We start from the raw sequence: 17,967 nt of genomic DNA, 5'->3' as shown, positions 1-17,967 counted from the left end.
ATTCGCCTATCTTTCCTTGGTGTTTCGATGATTTCAGTTGGCGCCGAATGTAATCTGTCAATGAAACGCACACGAATAACAGCTCCGTCTCTTATAAGCTTAGGTAGGTAGGCAGGTAGTCAATCAGTCAGTCGGCCTCAAATCCATTTACAGACACAGCGCCTACCCCAGCCATTATAAACACACCCCACCATAGCAACAACAATGTGGACTCGATCCCGCGGACTGGGCCGAGTCTTCGTATGACCCCCACACGCGGGTCCCAAGTTCCAACCCCGGATCGAAGCCCGGCATATCCTTGTGCGGGGCTGCACTGGGCGAGTTCAAGATCCACTTCTTGCTGGGGCGTGGGGGTGCAGAACTTTATTGGAGGCGCTCTTTTCAAAGGAAGTCGGAAGGACGCCGTGGATCAGTAGGTGGCGGGGAAGTATCTTGTTCTGTCCCATCTTTCGAGAGGTCAGGGAGACGCCTGAGAGGGTGAAAGTGCGTGGTGTGAGTTGAGTGGACAGAAGAGAGGGGAGTCGGAGGAAGGCCGGTTATCCTATCCTAGCTACCCCCTTGCTGGATCAATACTAGTCTGTATGGAGTAGTCCGTCGGTTAGACGCAGGTAAAGGTGCGGAGTTGGAAGTAGAAAGAGGAGTCGAGTGGAGTCTGGATGGTTGATCACACCGTCTGATCACGGTGTCTCCGTGTGGGGTATCTGGGGTAAACAGTCCAGTCTCCACTGTCTGCTGTCTTGGTTCTTTCTGTTTATTGTCTTGATGTATTATATTATCTTGGTCTACTGCTTGGAGAGTGTATATCCCGAATCACTATAGATTCCCATATCCTAACCACCATTGTCAAATTGCCCATTACTCCATATGTAACATCGAGCGTTTGTTTAACAAGCTAAAGCATGAAGAGTCCATATCTACTCTCCTTTTAAATCAATATACATCTCTCCACCTCATTCCCAGTAGACGAAAAGCGTCCCGGCCCTGGACCGACCCAAGCCGTCTACTGTCTACCGGCGATTGAAGACCAAATAGCGCGCCTATAAATCATCAGCTGGAAGTACCAAACAGTGAGGGTCCAAAAAACTTACCGCCAGGAACAAGAAGATCAGATTCGACCCGACAAACGCGAGATAAATGCCCAAATCCCGCCATCGATTATCAAAGCTCATCTCGAAAGCCCGATAGAACTCATCGCCGACCTTGGTCGCGCAGTACTCACAGGCCCGCGTGGCATTATCCGCGAGATAACCCACGCCCCCGTTTTCAAAAAACGGCTGCATGTACTCCCCGCACGTGAGGTGCGACGGCGCCTCGAACCGGCTGTACTCGCTGGGGAGACAGACGACGGGACGATCGTGCAGCTCGGTCGTCACCATGCCGCTGACGACGCGCGTGAACGGATCCAGCTCGTACAGCCAGGCGCGCCAGAAGCCGGGCATCGACGGCTTGGGGACCATGACGCCGCAGAAGAGACTGAAGATGATGGTGATGGGCGGGTTGATCTGCGAGGCGATGAAGGCGTTTGGCGCGAGGGCGGCGATCATTTGGCCGAGCGTTACGGCGAATAGCTCGGTGATGAGGATCATGAAGTATTGGTAGCCCGCGCGGTCGGTCGCGGACTGGAAGCCTGGGATGTAGTAGAGCGGGAGGAAGAAGATGACGGAGCAGAGGATGCAGTAGGGCACTTCGGCTATTACCATGCCTAGGGCAAAGGCGAACTCTTTGTATGTCTTTGAGGCGGACTCGCGGTAGAAGATCAGTCGGGACATCTCGTAGCGCGGCTCGACCTGCTGGATGATGATGATCGGGATGACTGTCACGTTGAAGATCACGAAGATCCGATACTGCAGGGAGGCCCGCGAGTCGTCCAGTTGCAAGAAGGCCAGCCCCGTGACGAGCGCGATGGCCAGGTGCGTGAAGAAGCGCGTGAATCCGTATTTACTAGAGCGCCAGAAGACGATGTTGGTCCGTTTGCAGACGACCTTGATCTGGTGCCACAGCGGAGTCGCATATTCTTTCTCGCCGGTCGGCGGAGCGTCATGGCGTTGGGTCGCTTGCGTCCGGCTGGCTTTGATCTCCTCGATCTCTCTCTTGACTTGTACGAGCTCTGGCGACGTGCGCCAGACATCGCCCCAGTCGCGGTCCCCGATCTGTCGCGTTTGGCCGGCGCCGATGGCGTCTAGCATCCATTCGGCGGGGTTGGCGTCCTCGGGACAGTCGGCGCCGTGGCGACGGAAGTACTCCAGCAGGGTGCGCGAATCTTCGCCAATGTCGCCAAAGTACACGCATTCGCCCCCTCGCTGCAGCAGGAGGAGGCGGTCGAAGTTCTCGAATAGAGCCGAGTTGGGCTGATGAATGGTGCAGAGGATCGCTTGCCCGGCGGCGGCGAGCTTCCGCAGGAACCGAACAATGTTAAAGGCAGACTGGCTGTCGAGGCCCGAGGTAGGTTCGTCCAAGAAGAGGAGTAGCTCTGGTTTTGCCGCCAATTCAACGCCAATGGTCACGCGCTTTCGCTCTTCGACCGACAATCCGGTTTCAGGTGTCCCGATGATGGCGTCCGCGAGGCTTTCCAGTTCAAGAAGCGAGATGATTTCTTCCACGTAGGCGTGCTTCTCCGACTGCGGTGTCTCGTAAGGCTGCCGGAGGTCGGCGGAGAACTGCAATGCTTCTCTGACGGTTTGCATGGATTCGTGGACATCCAGTTGCTCGGCGTAGGACGTTCCGCGCTGGAATGCCGTACCTGGGGGCACGCCATCTACCAGGATGTCACCGTGGATCACACCAATATTCTTCCTGGCCGCGAGGACATCCAACAGTGTAGTCTTTCCTGCCCCCGATGCACCCATAAGCGCCGTCAGCTTTCCGGGCTGCACGTAGCCATACACCGAATGGAGAAGCCTGCGTGTCCCCGATGGCACAGGGACATCGTAATTGACATCTTCCCAGGTCAAGACCGACTTGGACGTGATTTCGATGTCGGTCTCAACTTCCCCGCCTTTCTTGGACTGCCTATTGGCCTTTTTCTCCATCAACCTCTCATTCAGGTCTTTCCTCTGCTTGTTTTCCTTCTGGTAGAACGTGATAGTCTTGCCCCCAGCATCAAACCGAATAACCTCACCAAAGTACAAGTTCATAGCAAGAAAGCCAACAATGAGAGCCATCATGATGCCGAAATTCCGCCACAAGTCTCCCTCCATGTAGCTAAACGTAGTAGCGATGTAATTCGCGCCCGGCACAATGGCGGACCCAGGCTCGCCGCCCGCAAGGGTACAAGCCTGGTGAGCGATATCGTCGTATCCTGGACCGCTGGGAACTAGAGACTCATGCGTGCAGGTCATTTCCAGGCCGCGGAACTCGTTGACCATCAGTGCCGTGAAGCCCAGCCCGAAGGGGTTGATGAAGTAGATCCAACGCAGCCAGACTTGCGCAGCCGACCACTGGACGAGATATCCCGAAGTGATGACGAACAGCGAGATGAGCACGGAAACAAAGTTCATCGCGTGGTCGAAGCCGGGACACAGGCATCCAATCGTCCGGAAGAATACCGTCATGTCGATGTATCCAAGGAAGATGATCAGAATGAATATGAAGAACGCACCCGCGTCGAGGGTCAGTCCGCACATGAAGTACACGATGATGCTGAAGATGATGATCCTGGCGATGGCGAATGTAGCATCCACCACTATTTGCGCAATCCACAGCGCGCTCGGTCGATAGAATGTGAATTGGCTGTGTTTGTTCACCAGAGCGCGCCCCATCATCGTAGACGCTAGCTCCGAGAACGCCTGGAACCCGTTGAAGAGCAGACTTGTAAACAGAAGACCGCCTCGCGTGAAGGCTCCAGCGCTGGTCACTGGCTGCTTAAGCCAGACCGTTCCGAGCACGATAGCCACCCCAACGGATGTCACCCAAGAGACGATCAGTGCGAATTTATCCTGCCATTTGATCAAGAACTGACGCTGCATCAAGGCCCATACCTGCAAGTGGAACGGGATCGAGTAGACGGACGACTTCGAGGTGAATTTGCGTTTCGCCTCCCGGTTGGCGATTTCGAAATTCTCGTAAACGTGTTTTTCATGTTCGACTTGTTTCCGGTACTCGTCCATTTCCTCTGCGAGATTCTGGCTGTAGACGGATTGGTCGAACGCCTCGGCCAGTTCGCTCGGGGTTGAGGGGACTCTGCTAAGGTCGATGCCGTCTTTGTACTCTCGCTCAAATGGGTCTGTGCAGCCTGTCAAGTAGTCGGGCGTGGTCTGGCGTGGCTTTTCTTTGAACCCCAGATTCTCGAAATAAGGCCGTGCCTCGGATGTGGGACCGAAGAAGACCTGGCGGCCACTGTCAATCACAAGGACTTTATCGAATTGTCTGTAGATATTCTCTGATGCCTGGTACAGGGACACAAAAGTGGTGGTCTTATAGATGTTTGTCATGATTCGGAGCGATTTCGCAAAGTCTAGAGCCGTCGAAGCGTCCAGGCCACGCGTACTATTATCCCAGGCCAGCACCGTCGCCGATGTGATCATCATCTCTGCAATGCTGACACGGCGCTTCTCGCCGCCGGAGATTCCCCGAATGAATTGGTTGCCCACCACCGTGTTGGCAGTGTGTTCAATATTAAACATCTTGAGCAGCATGCGAGTCACCCTATCCTTGAACTCCGCCTTGGAGACCCCAAGGGGCCTTTTCCCCGGTGTCTTCGTATCCAGCGCGAACCCTAGCGTCTGCTTGACTGTGAGCGTAGGATCGTGGACATCGTCCTCTTGGTTGTAGACCGCCTCTCCGCGGAACCGTTTCCCAAAAGTCTTCGCGTCGAAAGGACCGTACATAACCTCGCCGTCGATAGCCGTGAAACCAAACCGCTGATTCGTGATGGCCTTGAGAAACGAAGTGCAGCCCGATCCGGGCCGCCCCAAAACAAGCACCATCTCCCCGGGCTGCAGGTATCCGCGGAATTTCGTCAAGATCTCGACCTCTGTGCCCTTCTTACCCAACCCAAGAAGATCCATTACGAGCCCTGGGACGTTGAGAAAGTCGACAATCGCATCGGGAAACGTTTTGATGTAGGTCTTGACTCCGCCGATCCCACGAACACTCAGGTCATCCCATATGACACCTATCCGAACAGTCAGCGCTGGGTAGTTGTCAGTATCGCATACCATTATAATTACCGATGTGCTTGTCCTTGATGCCCGCCTCCATTTCTGCAGCTCGGTCGCCGTGAAGCGCAGTTTCAAGATCCCAGGGTTCCTCTGACTCGGCGGACGTGGCCGATCTCTCGACATCTTCGTTGTCTGCGAGGGCTTTGGACGCCCTGGACGTGTGTCGGGAGAGCCGGTGGGCACGCTGCGAGATGCTCGACAGTTGTTTATTGAGCTCAGAGAACTCCTGCTCCGCTCTCTCGACGTTGACCCCATATTGACGGGCCATCGCCGATTGTGAATGGGCGTTTTTGCTCCATTCTCGACCCTGTTCGGAGTTGTCTACGGTGCTCAGAGTATCCACGTCTGAGCCGCTTCGGGTTTCTGAGGTCGCCAACTTCTCATCCATGGATCTCTTTTTACCGATTTATCCAGCGTAAATAGGTCACTCGAGAGAGCGGTAGAGACAAGACCCTGCAGGTAGCTTCAGACGTCGTCAAAAGGAAGTAAGGATCCCCAAGCAAAAGAAATTAAGTAAGCTAGCGAAGTAGATCCATTCACTAAGACCCGCACAACACCAGTGACGCTCTAGAAGTGAACGAAAAAGAATGAATAAAAAGTGGAAGTGAAGATGAAAACTAGAATTGAAACAGAAAAAACAAAGACAGTTTCGGTATTCCCAGCGATCAGGAGGGGAAGCCGGTTAGCCACGCGAGGAGTGCATCCACATTCCACCTCTACGAGTAGCATCTTCGAATACCTGCCTACCCCCTGGTTAGCTCGCGCCACGGGCCCGTTAGCGAGACATCTCGTCTCAAGGGCTATCCTCGAACTGTGATCAATCGAGCGCCCGGAGCACCAGGTAGCATTGCATTCAACCATAGGCCAATAAAGCCAATGGTCTGTTCGTGACTCTTCCAGACTCAACAGCCATTGAACATGAAGAGGATGGATCGATCGGAATTGCCAAGAATGGCAAAATAATCCAGCATTCCTCCCTGTCATTCTCTATAGGTGAGGGTTACGTTGAGAGATAGTCGGGGTCCCAATCCTGGTATGTGTCACGGATGTCATGCAAACACCACAGACCCAACGGCTGCAAGACGCATTGCCCAAAATGAGATGCCGCTGAAACCCTCTTACTAATGGAATGTGGGAGACCATCTCGAGTGGCTGGGCGATGGAGATGAGGAGCAAAAAGGGTCGGGAACACCCGCCAATACGGGGTGGAGTGGCTTTCTTATCGAATTAAGGGCGAAGCTGCGCGCCAAGGCGTGAAAAGAAGAATGATGGCCATTTCAGCGACAGTTCGTGAGCGACTACGCTCGCTGGTTGAGCTGGAAGTTGAGTGAGTAGAATGAACAATGGATAGACAGGCTGAAGTGCTCAGACGGCGGCCACATCCAAGTCACATGGCCACGGCATTGATATCTGCCTGCCTGGAGAGACGTTAAGAGAGCGAGGTTTTCATCCATACTCTAGGTACGCTACCACGAGTGGCATTTATATCCGCATCTATCCTCTTGGTAGAGCCGACCAAAAATAATAAACATTTATAATGGCATGGATAATTTACTTGCGCCAATAGTCCAGGCCCACCAACCACGATGTGAATCGTCCGTCTGAAGAAGGTTATATAGCCACCGGTTTATCACTATCCATCGCTCTATTGAGGTTCTACAGTTAACAATGATGCCCGGTGATATCGACCAAACCATTGTTCGACTTCTCCCAATGGGGCCCTGAATCACCCGAGGCTCGATGGCGGCATGAAACCCGCGGCTACACCGACTTTTGCGGCATTCGCCTCGAAGACAATACTATTCTGGATTTAATTGGGACGAGGATGGGTGTCTCATCCTCGAGGTCGCATTTTTCACCTGCCAGCCCTGTCGCTATGGCAGGCTAGTCGGTTCAAAGTGCGGGCGCACATTCCTACCATTGGCCGGGCCAACCCGAACGCTCGAAGGAGGACCCGCAGATTATATCCGAAGGGGGGTGGGCGAGTTCCGAATGATGATGGTGTGCAGAACGAGCGGTCTCGTCTCACATGCCCGCATGGCTGTCGAGTGCCTGGAACTCTCTCCCCCAGGGGGCAAAGGAAACCAGCCTTTGTAGGGGCCACAGTCAATCAAATGCATCCATGATCTTCGACCTTAAAGGACCACGTTCATAGGTTGAGTTGTCCTGGTTTGGGCAGGCTTAATCGCGGTTGGGCCACCCTGATTTGTTTGACAGTGACGATTGGTGGGCAGTCCCTGAAATCGAAATGATCAGTTCGATGAGCCAAGACTGTCGGTGCGGCTAGTTCGGAGAACCTGCCTTCGGACGGATCCCCTCCGGGGGAGGGGCCATGCTATTTTTTGATTTTTTTTTTCACTAACCAAAGAGAACAAATTATGGGTCGGACATTTGCAAGGTCTGTAGCGGGATTAGATTGTTACAGAGTATGAAGTAAAGAAGAGATTCAACGACTGGTAGGTAATGTGTGTGATCAGTAGCCAGGAATGATCATGAGATCCGTTTGCAGAATACGGACAACCCAGTAGCATGCCAGGTTGATTCGTTGGCTCTACTCCAATCCAGTTGGCGGGGTCTGGGTTCGAAAGAGACGGCGCACGACTTTAACTTCGACAAGAATCCAAGCCCACGAGAATACCAACGTCTCAGTGGTGGGTGGGTTGAACACCCGATGTCAGGAACGACATGGAAATGCTTGTCGACCGCCCCAAGCCTCCCCCCGGATTGACGACGACCTACTTCAGAATACGGGGTGAGAGCCGCAAGGCGACTCCTCCCTTGCTGCACTGATTGGTGTATGGAGGGGAGTGATCGATCTTCAGTCGCTCATGAACCAGATGAGAGGAAAAATCTTAGCTCCCGTATTATAGAAGTCCGTATTATAATCGTTGTTATTATTGGTGATTTTTATTACTTGTCCACGAGCAGTTGGGGTCTGCCTCCGTTGCCTTTCCATCTCGATGATCCTGTCGATCGTCGGGGAGAAAGAATACGGTTCAATCAGGCGTCGAGTGTTAGCCTGTTAGGCCATATTGATGTGCCGCCCTCTCTTTTCTTTTTTCCCTTCCCTGGATGTCACTGGATATCGACAGTGTGGACATCAGTTCTGTCCGGGGGGTATTACATTCCCCTCCAAAGGGATTAGAGGCGCAGTGCATGCAACCATGGATACCGGACGTTACCCCATTTTCTGGTGGGTTTTGCACCAATGACAACGAATACCCGAGGTTGTCGAGGACGGTGTCGTCATGTTCCAAGCTGCAGGTTGGGAACAGAGAGTGAAATTGAGGCAGGTCTCATGCCCACCACGCAGATCGGTTGATCTCTTGACGTGGGGGAGGAGGGGTTGTCGTAGTGATGAAGTCTGGGAACATCTCTAGGTTCTCCGCATTATGCAGGGTAAGTACACAGACACAGGAAGACAGAAGAGGTGAAGGGTGGGAGAGAAAAAAGAATAATAATAAATCAGGCAAAGGCGGCAAAACATGGAAAAGGTGAGACGATGCCCGATCCAACCCACTATCCCACCATAGGTATAATTCCAAACGCTTGGATAAAACAAGACAGAGACAATCCGATCAGGATGGATGATCATGGGTCAGACTCCATGGTCTGAGAACCGTCCAAGAGTAAGACTTCCATCATCCCATGAGGTATAATCATGGTCATGGATGATCATGGAACGTTGTATCGTCACAGGGAACAGGCCGGGAAGCCGTAGGGGGAAAATGACGTAACAACCCAAGTTGGGGCTGGATTCCCGAGGCCACCGGCCCGTACGAGGAAGGGCGTCTTCAGGATCCGACGAAATCATGAACCAGTCACCGGATCTGATGGACCTGATGATGTTGAAATAATTATAGATCAAATAAATATAATCATTCCATCGGGTTTGAGAGAGAATAGGGAATTAGTACAATCAATCCATGAGAGAATCGGATCGCGGCCCCTCCCTGTCTTTGGACTCCCCTTGGCCACCGGCGTCTCTCGTTGGGAGCTTAACATCCACAATCGACCCACCCACCTGTCGACCATTTCTGGACAAGAGACAAAGTGGGTTGTGGCCAATCCTGTTGTGGGACACGCTGCCCTTTATAACGTCGACGGATCCTGCATTCTGCCTTGGTTGCAGAGAAGTCTCGGACTAGAAAAATCCACCTAATCAATCCGTCAGAGTCGTCTTGCCTATACAAAGGAAGACCACGATTACTTCTATTCTTTGCTGTCTCTTTCAAACTCCTTTCCATTCCTCTTGATTCCGACCGATTTCAACTCTCCCACTTCTCTATCGTCCCTCCGTCGTCATCATGTCACGAACAAGGGTTTTGCTGGTTGGCGCTGCTGGGGAGACGGGAGGTTCGATCGCAAAGGGTCTATTGGAGAACCCGACTTTCGTATGTGATTCTTCTTTTCTTTTCTTGTCCTTCTTTTTTCTGTCTGTTTTCTAACCAGTGGTGGTCTATTATAGGAACTCTTTGCTCTCGTTCGTCCCCGATCGGTGCAAAAACCAGCCATCGTGGCCCTCCAGGAGCGGGGCGCTCATATCCGTCGTTGTGACTTGAGGGGCTCTGAGGATTCTTTAGTGGATGCTCTCACTGGAATTGACGTCGTCATCAGTTGTGTTGGTCCGGCTGAGCAGCAAGATCAAATTCCTCTGGCCAAGGCGGCCAAGAAGGCAGGGGTGAAGCGGTTCGTTCCGTGCGGGTTCATCACCGTGGCGCCTCCTGGTGGGATCATGTGGCTGCGCGATGAGGTGAGAACATTACATTAACATTCTTCCATATTCAAATGATAATAAATGCTGACCAAAATACAGAAAGAAACCGTCTACAATCACATCAAGCAGCTCTTCCTGCCCTACACCATCATCGATGTTGGTTGGTGGTACCAGCTGTCCTATCCCCGCCTGGAATCTGGCCGCGCCGACTACGCCATGACGTCGGCCAACAACGAGATTGTCGGCAGTGGCAACACCCCGATCGCCCTCACCGATTTGAGAGATATTGGACGCTACGTCGCCTTGATCATCGCCGATGACCGCACCCTGAACAAGATGGTTTTCGCCTACAACACCCTGACCACCCAGAACGAGATTTATGCCACCCTGGAGGAGCTCAGTGAAGAGAAGATCATCCGCAACTACGTATGGCTCCTTTGAGTGGTTTTTTCCATCCACAATCGCTAACCTTTCGACTCACTAGATCTCCGAGGAATCCGTCTACACCCGGGTCCTGACCGCCAGACAATCCAGCGAGACGTATCCCTTCGATCCCGTCAAGTTCATCCCGCGATACCTGGCCGAGTACCAGCTGTCCTGGGGCATCCGCGGCGACAACAGCCCCGACTACGCCAAGTATCTCGGCTACCTGACCTCGAAGGAGCTCTATCCCGATTTCCAACCGGTCGACTTCCGCGATTACCTCGAGACCGTGGTCCGCGGCACCGCCAAGGGCGTCTACACCGATCGGACCGTCTCCAAGGCGCACCAGCGAATGTTCCCCCGCACCGAGTCCACCGACTCGCTGTACACCCGCATCTTCCCCCGCACTGAATCCAGCGATTCGCTCTACATGACGCGGTAAATGTCGCAGGATTCACTGGCGGGCACACGGCGTCTTGATTGAGTTTGATGATATCTTTTGCTTTGGGGGTTCTTTTTTTTGGTTCGTGGAGGGAAACTGTGTTTTCTCATGAACGAGATACACCATTTTTCTATTCTAGTTCTGTTCATACTGCTTGTTTCTTGTTTCCTTTTACTCTTTTTTTAACTCTCCCATTCTCGTTCATGCACTGGGGATTAGACGGGCGTTCTCGTTTTGTTATTTTCCTTTATCTTATTATCAAGGGGAATCAGGGATTGATTCAGGATATACCCATTCCACCTGCTAGCAGTGCGGATACGGGGATTTCTCCAGGTCCCCGTGATAGGCTGGCACTACGGACAATACATACCCATCTGTTTTATCTTACTGGTTTTATACTACGTAGAGGGTGGATGGTTTCGGTTGACCTTGTTCGATGGGCGTGGTCGCAATCATGGCTCAACGGATTTCGACAGGAAACAACCATCCAGAGTCCCTTCCACGTCGCGAGTGGGCGTGTCGGCCTAACCACCGACGACTCCCGGAGTATAGGATCTTGAAGGATCTCCCGTGTTCTCTACTTAACCATCAGATTCGGAAGATGGCAGATCACACCTCCACCCCTGGTTCCTCCGGCCTGACTCTACTTGGGAGCACCAGTGGCCTTTTTCCCGTATCATCTCCCAGTCAGAGTGAAGACGGTGTGGTTTCCTTTAATCACCTACGACCTTTCCAAGTCACCATGATCGGTCGGTGCCACTCGTATTTTCCCTTGCAACGGACCATCATAACTTACGACCCAGCAATCGGCGGTGCGATCAATACCGGTCTGATGATCGGGGCCGGGAACGCTCTTGCAAAGTAAGGTAGCTAGGGCTTCCACCACACCCCACTGCCCGAGTCTAGCATTGACCGTTATTAGGGCTGGGGTAAGCCATCCAATATGTTCCCCTTTTCCATGCTGATTTTCCCAGCCGGCATCGTTGTTGATCTCGCATACGACCGTCGGCATGCTGGTCTACCTGGTCTTGTGCGCCCTGGGAGAGGTGGCCTCGTGGTTTCCAGTCTCTTCCACAGTTGCTGGGAATGCCCAGCGATGCTGTGATCCTGCACTGGGATTCACTCTCGGGTGGATGCATGTGGCTCTTTCTCCCATCTATGCTCGTTGCTAACAAACATGCGATGTAGATACTGGCTAAAGTTCATCGTTATCACCCCGAATCAGCTGACCGCAGCGGCGCTCGTGGCATCTTACTGGGTCGATGCGGAGACTCTCAATCCGGGGATATGGATCGCGATCTTCCTCACCGTGATCATTGCAGCCAACTACTGGGGGGATCGGTTTTTCGGCCAATACGAGTTCATCTTGTCGACGTTTAAGATCGTAGTGGTGCTGGGGCTTTTGATATTGTCCCTGGTCCTGGCCCTAGGCGGCGGTCCCGACCACGACCGGAAGGGATTCAGATACTGGAAAAACCACGGCGCCTTTGCGGGGGAGCGGACGCATATCGGACGGCTTCGGGCTATCTGTAGGACCATGCCCTCTGCGACCTTTACTTATAGTGGCAGCGAGCTCATCGGGGTGAGCATCCTGCACAGTCACAACCCCCGACGGGCTGCGGCCCGCGCAATCCAGCTTACCTTCTACCGGATCCTTGTCTTGAACCTCGTTGGGATCATCCTGCTTGGAATGCTCGTGCCGTACAATCTGGACGACTTGGCCCTCACCTCTACGGACAAAGTCACGACCGCCTCGGCGTTTGTTGTAGCCGTGCAGGGTGCCCACGCCGCCGTGCTCCTACATTTTCTCAATGCATGCCTACTGCTCTTTGTCCTGTCATCTGCAAACCAGGCTCTATGGGTAGCCACTCGAATCCTCCACGGGCTCGCTATAGACCACAACGCCCCGGCTCTTCTATCGCAGACTGGCTCCACCGGGACCCCCATCGTCGCCCTGGGAGTGTGCTCGGTTCTCTCATCTCTCGCCTATCTGAATATCTCAGGCGATTCGCGAACCCTTTTCGACCAATTCGTCAACATGAGCACCATGTTCAGCCTCCTAGCCTGGATCTCCATCCTCGTCACCCATCTAGCCTTCCTGCGGGCGCGCAAGGCCCAAAGCGTCCCCGACAAGGCGCTTGCCTTCAAAGCGCCACTGGGAGCAGTCGGTTCGGCGGTCGCCCTGGCCTTCTGCGTCCTGATTATTGTCATCCGATCGTTTGATATCGTCGACCCGGGGGCTTCCATCCGCCGCTTTGATTACATTGCGTTTCTCACTTCGTACCTTACTATCCCGCTGTATGTGTGTCTGATTGCGGGGTATAAAGGGTTTACCCGGTGCGAGAGCGTGAGTCCGTCGGAGGTGGATTTGGGGGTGGTTAAGGATGAGACGGAGGGTTCTGAGGATGTCATTGTCCAGTGTACTCGAGATGTCTCCTGTACCCGTATCCACCGAGACGAGAAGCCCAGTCGACGATCATGGCCACGGGCGAGGAGATCTCAGGCATAGATTCATATTGTTTGTTTTTCCTTTCTTTTATTTCTGCAAACCAATATCCCCTTCGAGAATCAATCAATTCTTCTCCTCTCGCCCTTTAATCCTTGATTTGACAGGTCATCTTCCTCCTTCGTCCTCCGTATTCTGCGTGTAGATAGATGAAGATATTCTGTTTCCAAGGCAACGAACTCAAGCCCTATTTCAACCTCATCCATCCCCTCCAATTCCGAACTATCCTACTATCCTAATAATTAAACAAATATCGAAGAGAATAGATCACAAACTCAGCAATTTGCTAAAGTACCCCCCTAGCTACCTACTATCAATCCACAACCCACCAAGTCGAACCCTGGTTCAAGCCCTGTCAGTGACGGCCCCAACAAACATGCATACGGGCCAATCACTAGCATCAAATCACCGCCCGAGGCGCCCACACTGTACATTAGTATGATGGATGGAGTTTAGTACCAAGTACCTTCGTTGGAGCAAACAGATGATCGACCCCTCCTCCGCTTTTCAATTCATTTCATCTTGTTCAATTCACTTTTCTCCTCTGGGGTTTGGCTTGGTTTGGTCGCCTTTTTGGTGGTTTGTTGAGATTGTCTCTTTTTATCTGTGGTATAAGGTTCTACAGGTATACTACAGGTATACTGTTCTTGGGTGGGTTAGGTTTACCTTTGGTAGGTGTTGGGTCAGAGGTTCTATCATTATAGGTCGAACTAATTATTATACAGCTAACCTACCTACCTATCTACCGTGGACCCGTATTGTACTGGCTAGATGATGCTATCTGATGCTACGTCACTGGCTTAGAAAATGCCCCAGCCCCGAACTCCCCTCCGGAGCGGCCAAGAACTATGCCAGTTAATCGACGAGCTCAACAGTCACTTCAACCTCGACATCCCCAATCCGCTCTTATACTCGCCGTCCGCGGACAGCGGCGTCGGCCGAGGCGATGGCTCCCTTAGATGGCGCATCTACCGCGGCATGCAGCGTCTCTACTTTGATCGCAACGTCGACCTGTACAAGATTATCAACAGCTTCGATGACTGGGATCGTGTCCAGCACCGGCGCGATGACCGCCTTGTGTATCTGCTCAAGCTGATTGACGATGAGGCTTACCTCCGGGGATCGTCGACGTCGTTTTCGTTCTCGTGTTTGGAGACCATCGAGGAACCCCCGCCGCCCCCGCTGCTGCCCCCGCCGTCTGTCTCGCCTTCGAAATCGTTGAAGCGGCGGATCTCTGACGAGGAGGATGAGTTTCATACGGCGCCTAGTTCGCCTGTTAAGCTGCCTGCGGGGTCGCCGATGCTGGTGGATAGGACGCGGGAACTGGAGGAGGATGCGATCATGGGCGGCCCCGTCTACGCCTCCAAGGTGTCCCGCATGGCGGAGGAGCCGTGGCCGGTATCGCGGTTCTCCGATAAGCTGACGGCGTCGATGAACGACTGCCGGTATGATGCGGCGCCGTCTGTTCAAAACCCGGATCACAGTTTCTCAACAACAATGACAACCGACCCCCCGTCGTTTTTCTCCAACCCGCGCGACCAGCTGAATACCTCGTTTAATTCGACCGTCACGGACATCACGGTGCCCTGCTTCGAGACCGAAACCCAGTATGAGGACTCCGTGGCGGACCACATGCTCAGCCAAGAGCACATGATGTCCTTCGGGTCGTCGACCGTCGAGGTCCCGGAGCCGCGCTACTCGCGCGAAGGGGAGATCATGGGGGAGTTACTCGCGAACGGGCCGTTCTCATGGGACCAGCCCTTCCCGGGAACAGTCCCGCTGCGGTACCGGTACGAGGTGGAGAGGATTGGGCGTGCGTGGGACGTCCCGCTAAACCAGATGCTAGTCGGCAGCAGCATCTCGTTCAAAACGCGCGACCAGTTCTGGGACTGGATCAAGAACCACAACCAGCGAGGCGGGAAGCCTCTCCCCGAGAAACCGCACGCCAAAGCCTGGGACGCCGCGACGGGGTCCTTCCAGACAGCCAAGCACTCCGAGGTGGTTGTCCTGTCGGGGGAAATGACCTGGTGTGACAAGTCCGAACCGGGGATCCTCAAGCTGAACCTGCGGCCGCTGAAGACAGAGCGCACCTGTCGCTTCCACCGCCGCTTCGGCTCCGACCGGTTTCTCAGCGTCGTCCTCCCCGCGCCGTCACGGCCCCCGGCCTACCTGAAGATGCCATCGCAGCCGGCGCTGCTGCGCGAGACGCTGGCGCTGTGGCTGACGCAGAACGTGCACCGGTGCGCGGGACGCACGTGGCAGCCGTTCTTTGTGGAGGAGGTCAAATCCAAGAATAAGCGCGCGTCGAGCGAGCCGCGGTTCAGGGTCGACTTTTTCGCTATCGACGGGGTGGATTTCAACGCCAGCTTCTCGTTATCGAGTGCCCTGCCTCCAGTCCGGCAGGAGAGCGAGCACCGCACGCCGATGAGCTTGGACGCCCTCCTCGAGTGGCACATGCCCCGCGAGGCGAACAAGAACCAGACCAACTGCAAGCTGTTCCAGCGGCTGCATCTCGGGCTCTCCAAGACGTTCGCGACTGTCACCCTCACCCCGCAGCAGGTCTTCTACCTGCGAGACCTCCCCAACCGCACCGTCATGAACGACGGCTGCGCGCTCATGTCTCGCGCCCTCGCGCAGCGGGTCTGCGACTCGCTAGGCATCACAGGCAGCACTCCCAGCAGCTTCCAGGGGCGGATAGCAGGCGCCAAGGGGCTCTGGATGGTCGACAAGCATGCATCGCATGTCGCCGCAGGACCCGACGACATCTGGATCCAGATCTCCGACTCGCAACTAAAGATCGGACCGCACCCGCGCGAGTGGCACGGCCCCATTGACGACGAGAAGCTGACCTTCGAAGTCGTCAAATGGTCCAAGCCCCTCCACCCAGTCGCGCTAAACACGCAACTCCTCGCCGTCCTCGAGCACGGCGGGCCCGTCAGGAAATACATCGGCGAGATCACCCGCGCAGGCATCCAATCCCTCTACCGCGACTTCGAAGACGTCTTCCAAACCGACTGCCCGCTCCGCTGCCGGGCACTCGTCCAGAAACTCCGCCCCGCCGCCGCAGACGCCTCCGACACCCGCCGTCTCGACCAGTGGGCCTCCAACAACACCGAGTGCATCATCCGCCTGACCGAAGCAGGGTTTCGCCCGCGCAGCTTCTACCCGCTGCGCACGCGTCTCCGCAAATGCCTCTGCGAGGTGCTAGACCGCTACGTCGACGACCTGCACATCCAGGTCCCGCTGTCCACATACGCCTTCTGCATCGCAGACCCGTACGGCGTGCTCAACGAAGACGAAGTCCACTTCGGCCTGTCAACGCAGTGGACCGACCCCGCCGGCCAATTCGAAGATAACCTCCTCGACGGCATCGACGTCCTCGTCGGCCGCCTCCCCGCGCACCTCCCATCCGACATCCAGCGCCGCCGCGCAGTCTGGCACCCGCAGCTCCGACACTTCAAAGACGTCATCGTGTTCCCGACAACAGGCACAACCTCCCTCGCGCACATGCTCTCCGGCGGGGACTACGACGGCGATACCCCCTGGATCTGCTGGGACCAGAACATCGTGCAGCACTTCGCGAACTCCCCTCTCCCAAAAAAATACCCCGCAAAACACTACGGCCTCACATCCCACTACGTCCCCATGACGAAAATCTCCACAAGCGACGAGTTCCTGCAGAGCGCATTCACATTCAACCTGACCATGTCCCAGCTCGGCCGCTGCACAGTCGAGCACGAGATCATCGCCTACGATAAATCCATCAACTCCCCCACAGCTATCAAACTCGCCTGTCTACTAGGCCACCTCGTCGACGGCCGCAAGGCCGGCGTGCAGCTCTCTGAAAACGCGTGGCAATCTTACCGCAAGACTATCAATCCCAACGGCCGCCGCGTCGTCCCGGCTTACAAGAACCCGTCCAGGGAGTACAAAGTAACCAACATCATAGACTACCTCAAGTTTGTCGTAGCCAGCAACGAACGCTCCCATCTTCTTACGCAGCTTGAGAAGACTCTTAATGATAGCGGGAGTCGCTCAGACCGCGACGAGGATCTCACGCGGCCGTGGCGCGACGCTAAGGCAGCTTCTAAGGATAGCAAGGACGCACAATTGCAAGCTGAATTGGACCGCGCCGAGCGCGAGACAGACGCGCTGTTTAGACAATGGGGCCACTCGCTGGGCAGCAAAGACGAGGGATCGTCCTCGGAACTCGCATGGCAAGCTGCCGAGAAAGCGCGGGACATCACCCCTCCGGTTGATCACAACAGCACAAGCAAGCAGCAACACCCACACCCCCTAATCCACATCTGGCACCACCGACCCGAAATCTGGCTCGAGTTCCTCGCCTCGCTAACCTACACGAAACACCCGTTCTCGGCATTCGTGATCCACGCGTTCGGAGAAGAGCTGTGTCGGGTTAAGACTGCTGCTGCGGCTGTGGGGGCTGGGGGGAGCAGGGCGGTCGTGCATGATGTGCTGGGGTGTTATCGGGTGAGTCAGAGGGCTGTTGCTAGGGCTGTTGCGCTTGATGTGGTTGATTTGGTGGATGGGGAGGTGGCTGGGGGGGAGGGAGAGGAGGAGTTTGATGGGGTGGAGGCTATTCAGGATTGGGTTTCGGGTGGGGGTGGGGGTGGGAGTAGAGATTATGATTGGGATCCTGATGATGGGGGGTCTGTTGAGTGATCTCTTGCTTTTGGGTGGGTTGGATTGGATTGGATTG

General features: G+C 54.6%; 4 protein-coding genes across 4 annotated transcripts; 3 read left to right on the top strand and 1 right to left on the bottom strand.

Moving 5' to 3' along the window:
- Positions 1-838: 838 nt before the first annotated feature.
- On the bottom strand, positions 839-5,547 carry P168DRAFT_249006 (putative ABC transporter; the record flags this gene model as incomplete). Its single annotated transcript, XM_024834149.1, has 3 exons — positions 839-1,037; positions 1,089-5,113; positions 5,169-5,547. 3 exons carry the CDS (start codon positions 5,545-5,547, stop codon positions 1,008-1,010), a joined length of 4,434 nt encoding a protein of 1,477 aa, XP_024694891.1. The 3' UTR covers positions 839-1,007.
- Positions 5,548-9,466: 3,919 nt separating this feature from the next.
- On the top strand, positions 9,467-10,741 carry P168DRAFT_316309 (aromatic alcohol reductase; the record flags this gene model as incomplete). The annotated part of the gene is made up of 4 exons (XM_024839997.1): positions 9,467-9,553; positions 9,628-9,912; positions 9,976-10,302; positions 10,361-10,741. 4 exons carry the CDS (start codon positions 9,467-9,469, stop codon positions 10,739-10,741), a joined length of 1,080 nt encoding a protein of 359 aa, XP_024694890.1.
- A 742-nt stretch (positions 10,742-11,483) lies between these two features.
- On the top strand, positions 11,484-13,250 carry P168DRAFT_316308 (putative amino acid permease; the record flags this gene model as incomplete). Its single annotated transcript, XM_024839996.1, has 4 exons — positions 11,484-11,602; positions 11,664-11,670; positions 11,716-11,870; positions 11,930-13,250. The coding sequence occupies 4 exons, from the start codon at positions 11,484-11,486 to the stop codon at positions 13,248-13,250; spliced, it is 1,602 nt and encodes a 533-aa protein (XP_024694889.1).
- Positions 13,251-14,054: 804 nt separating this feature from the next.
- On the top strand, positions 14,055-17,930 carry P168DRAFT_264850 (RNA dependent RNA polymerase; the record flags this gene model as incomplete). Its single annotated transcript, XM_024834880.1, has 1 exon — positions 14,055-17,930. The coding sequence occupies one exon, from the start codon at positions 14,055-14,057 to the stop codon at positions 17,928-17,930; it is 3,876 nt and encodes a 1,291-aa protein (XP_024694888.1).
- Between the last annotated feature and the right edge of the window lie 37 nt (positions 17,931-17,967).

Source organism: Aspergillus campestris, assembly GCF_002847485.1.
Source record: "Aspergillus campestris IBT 28561 chromosome Unknown P168scaffold_3, whole genome shotgun sequence".
Lineage (NCBI taxonomy): Eukaryota > Fungi > Ascomycota > Eurotiomycetes > Eurotiales > Aspergillaceae > Aspergillus > Aspergillus campestris.
The sequence above is the reverse complement of the archived record's forward strand: the minus strand, read 5'-3'. Positions and strand labels throughout refer to the sequence as shown.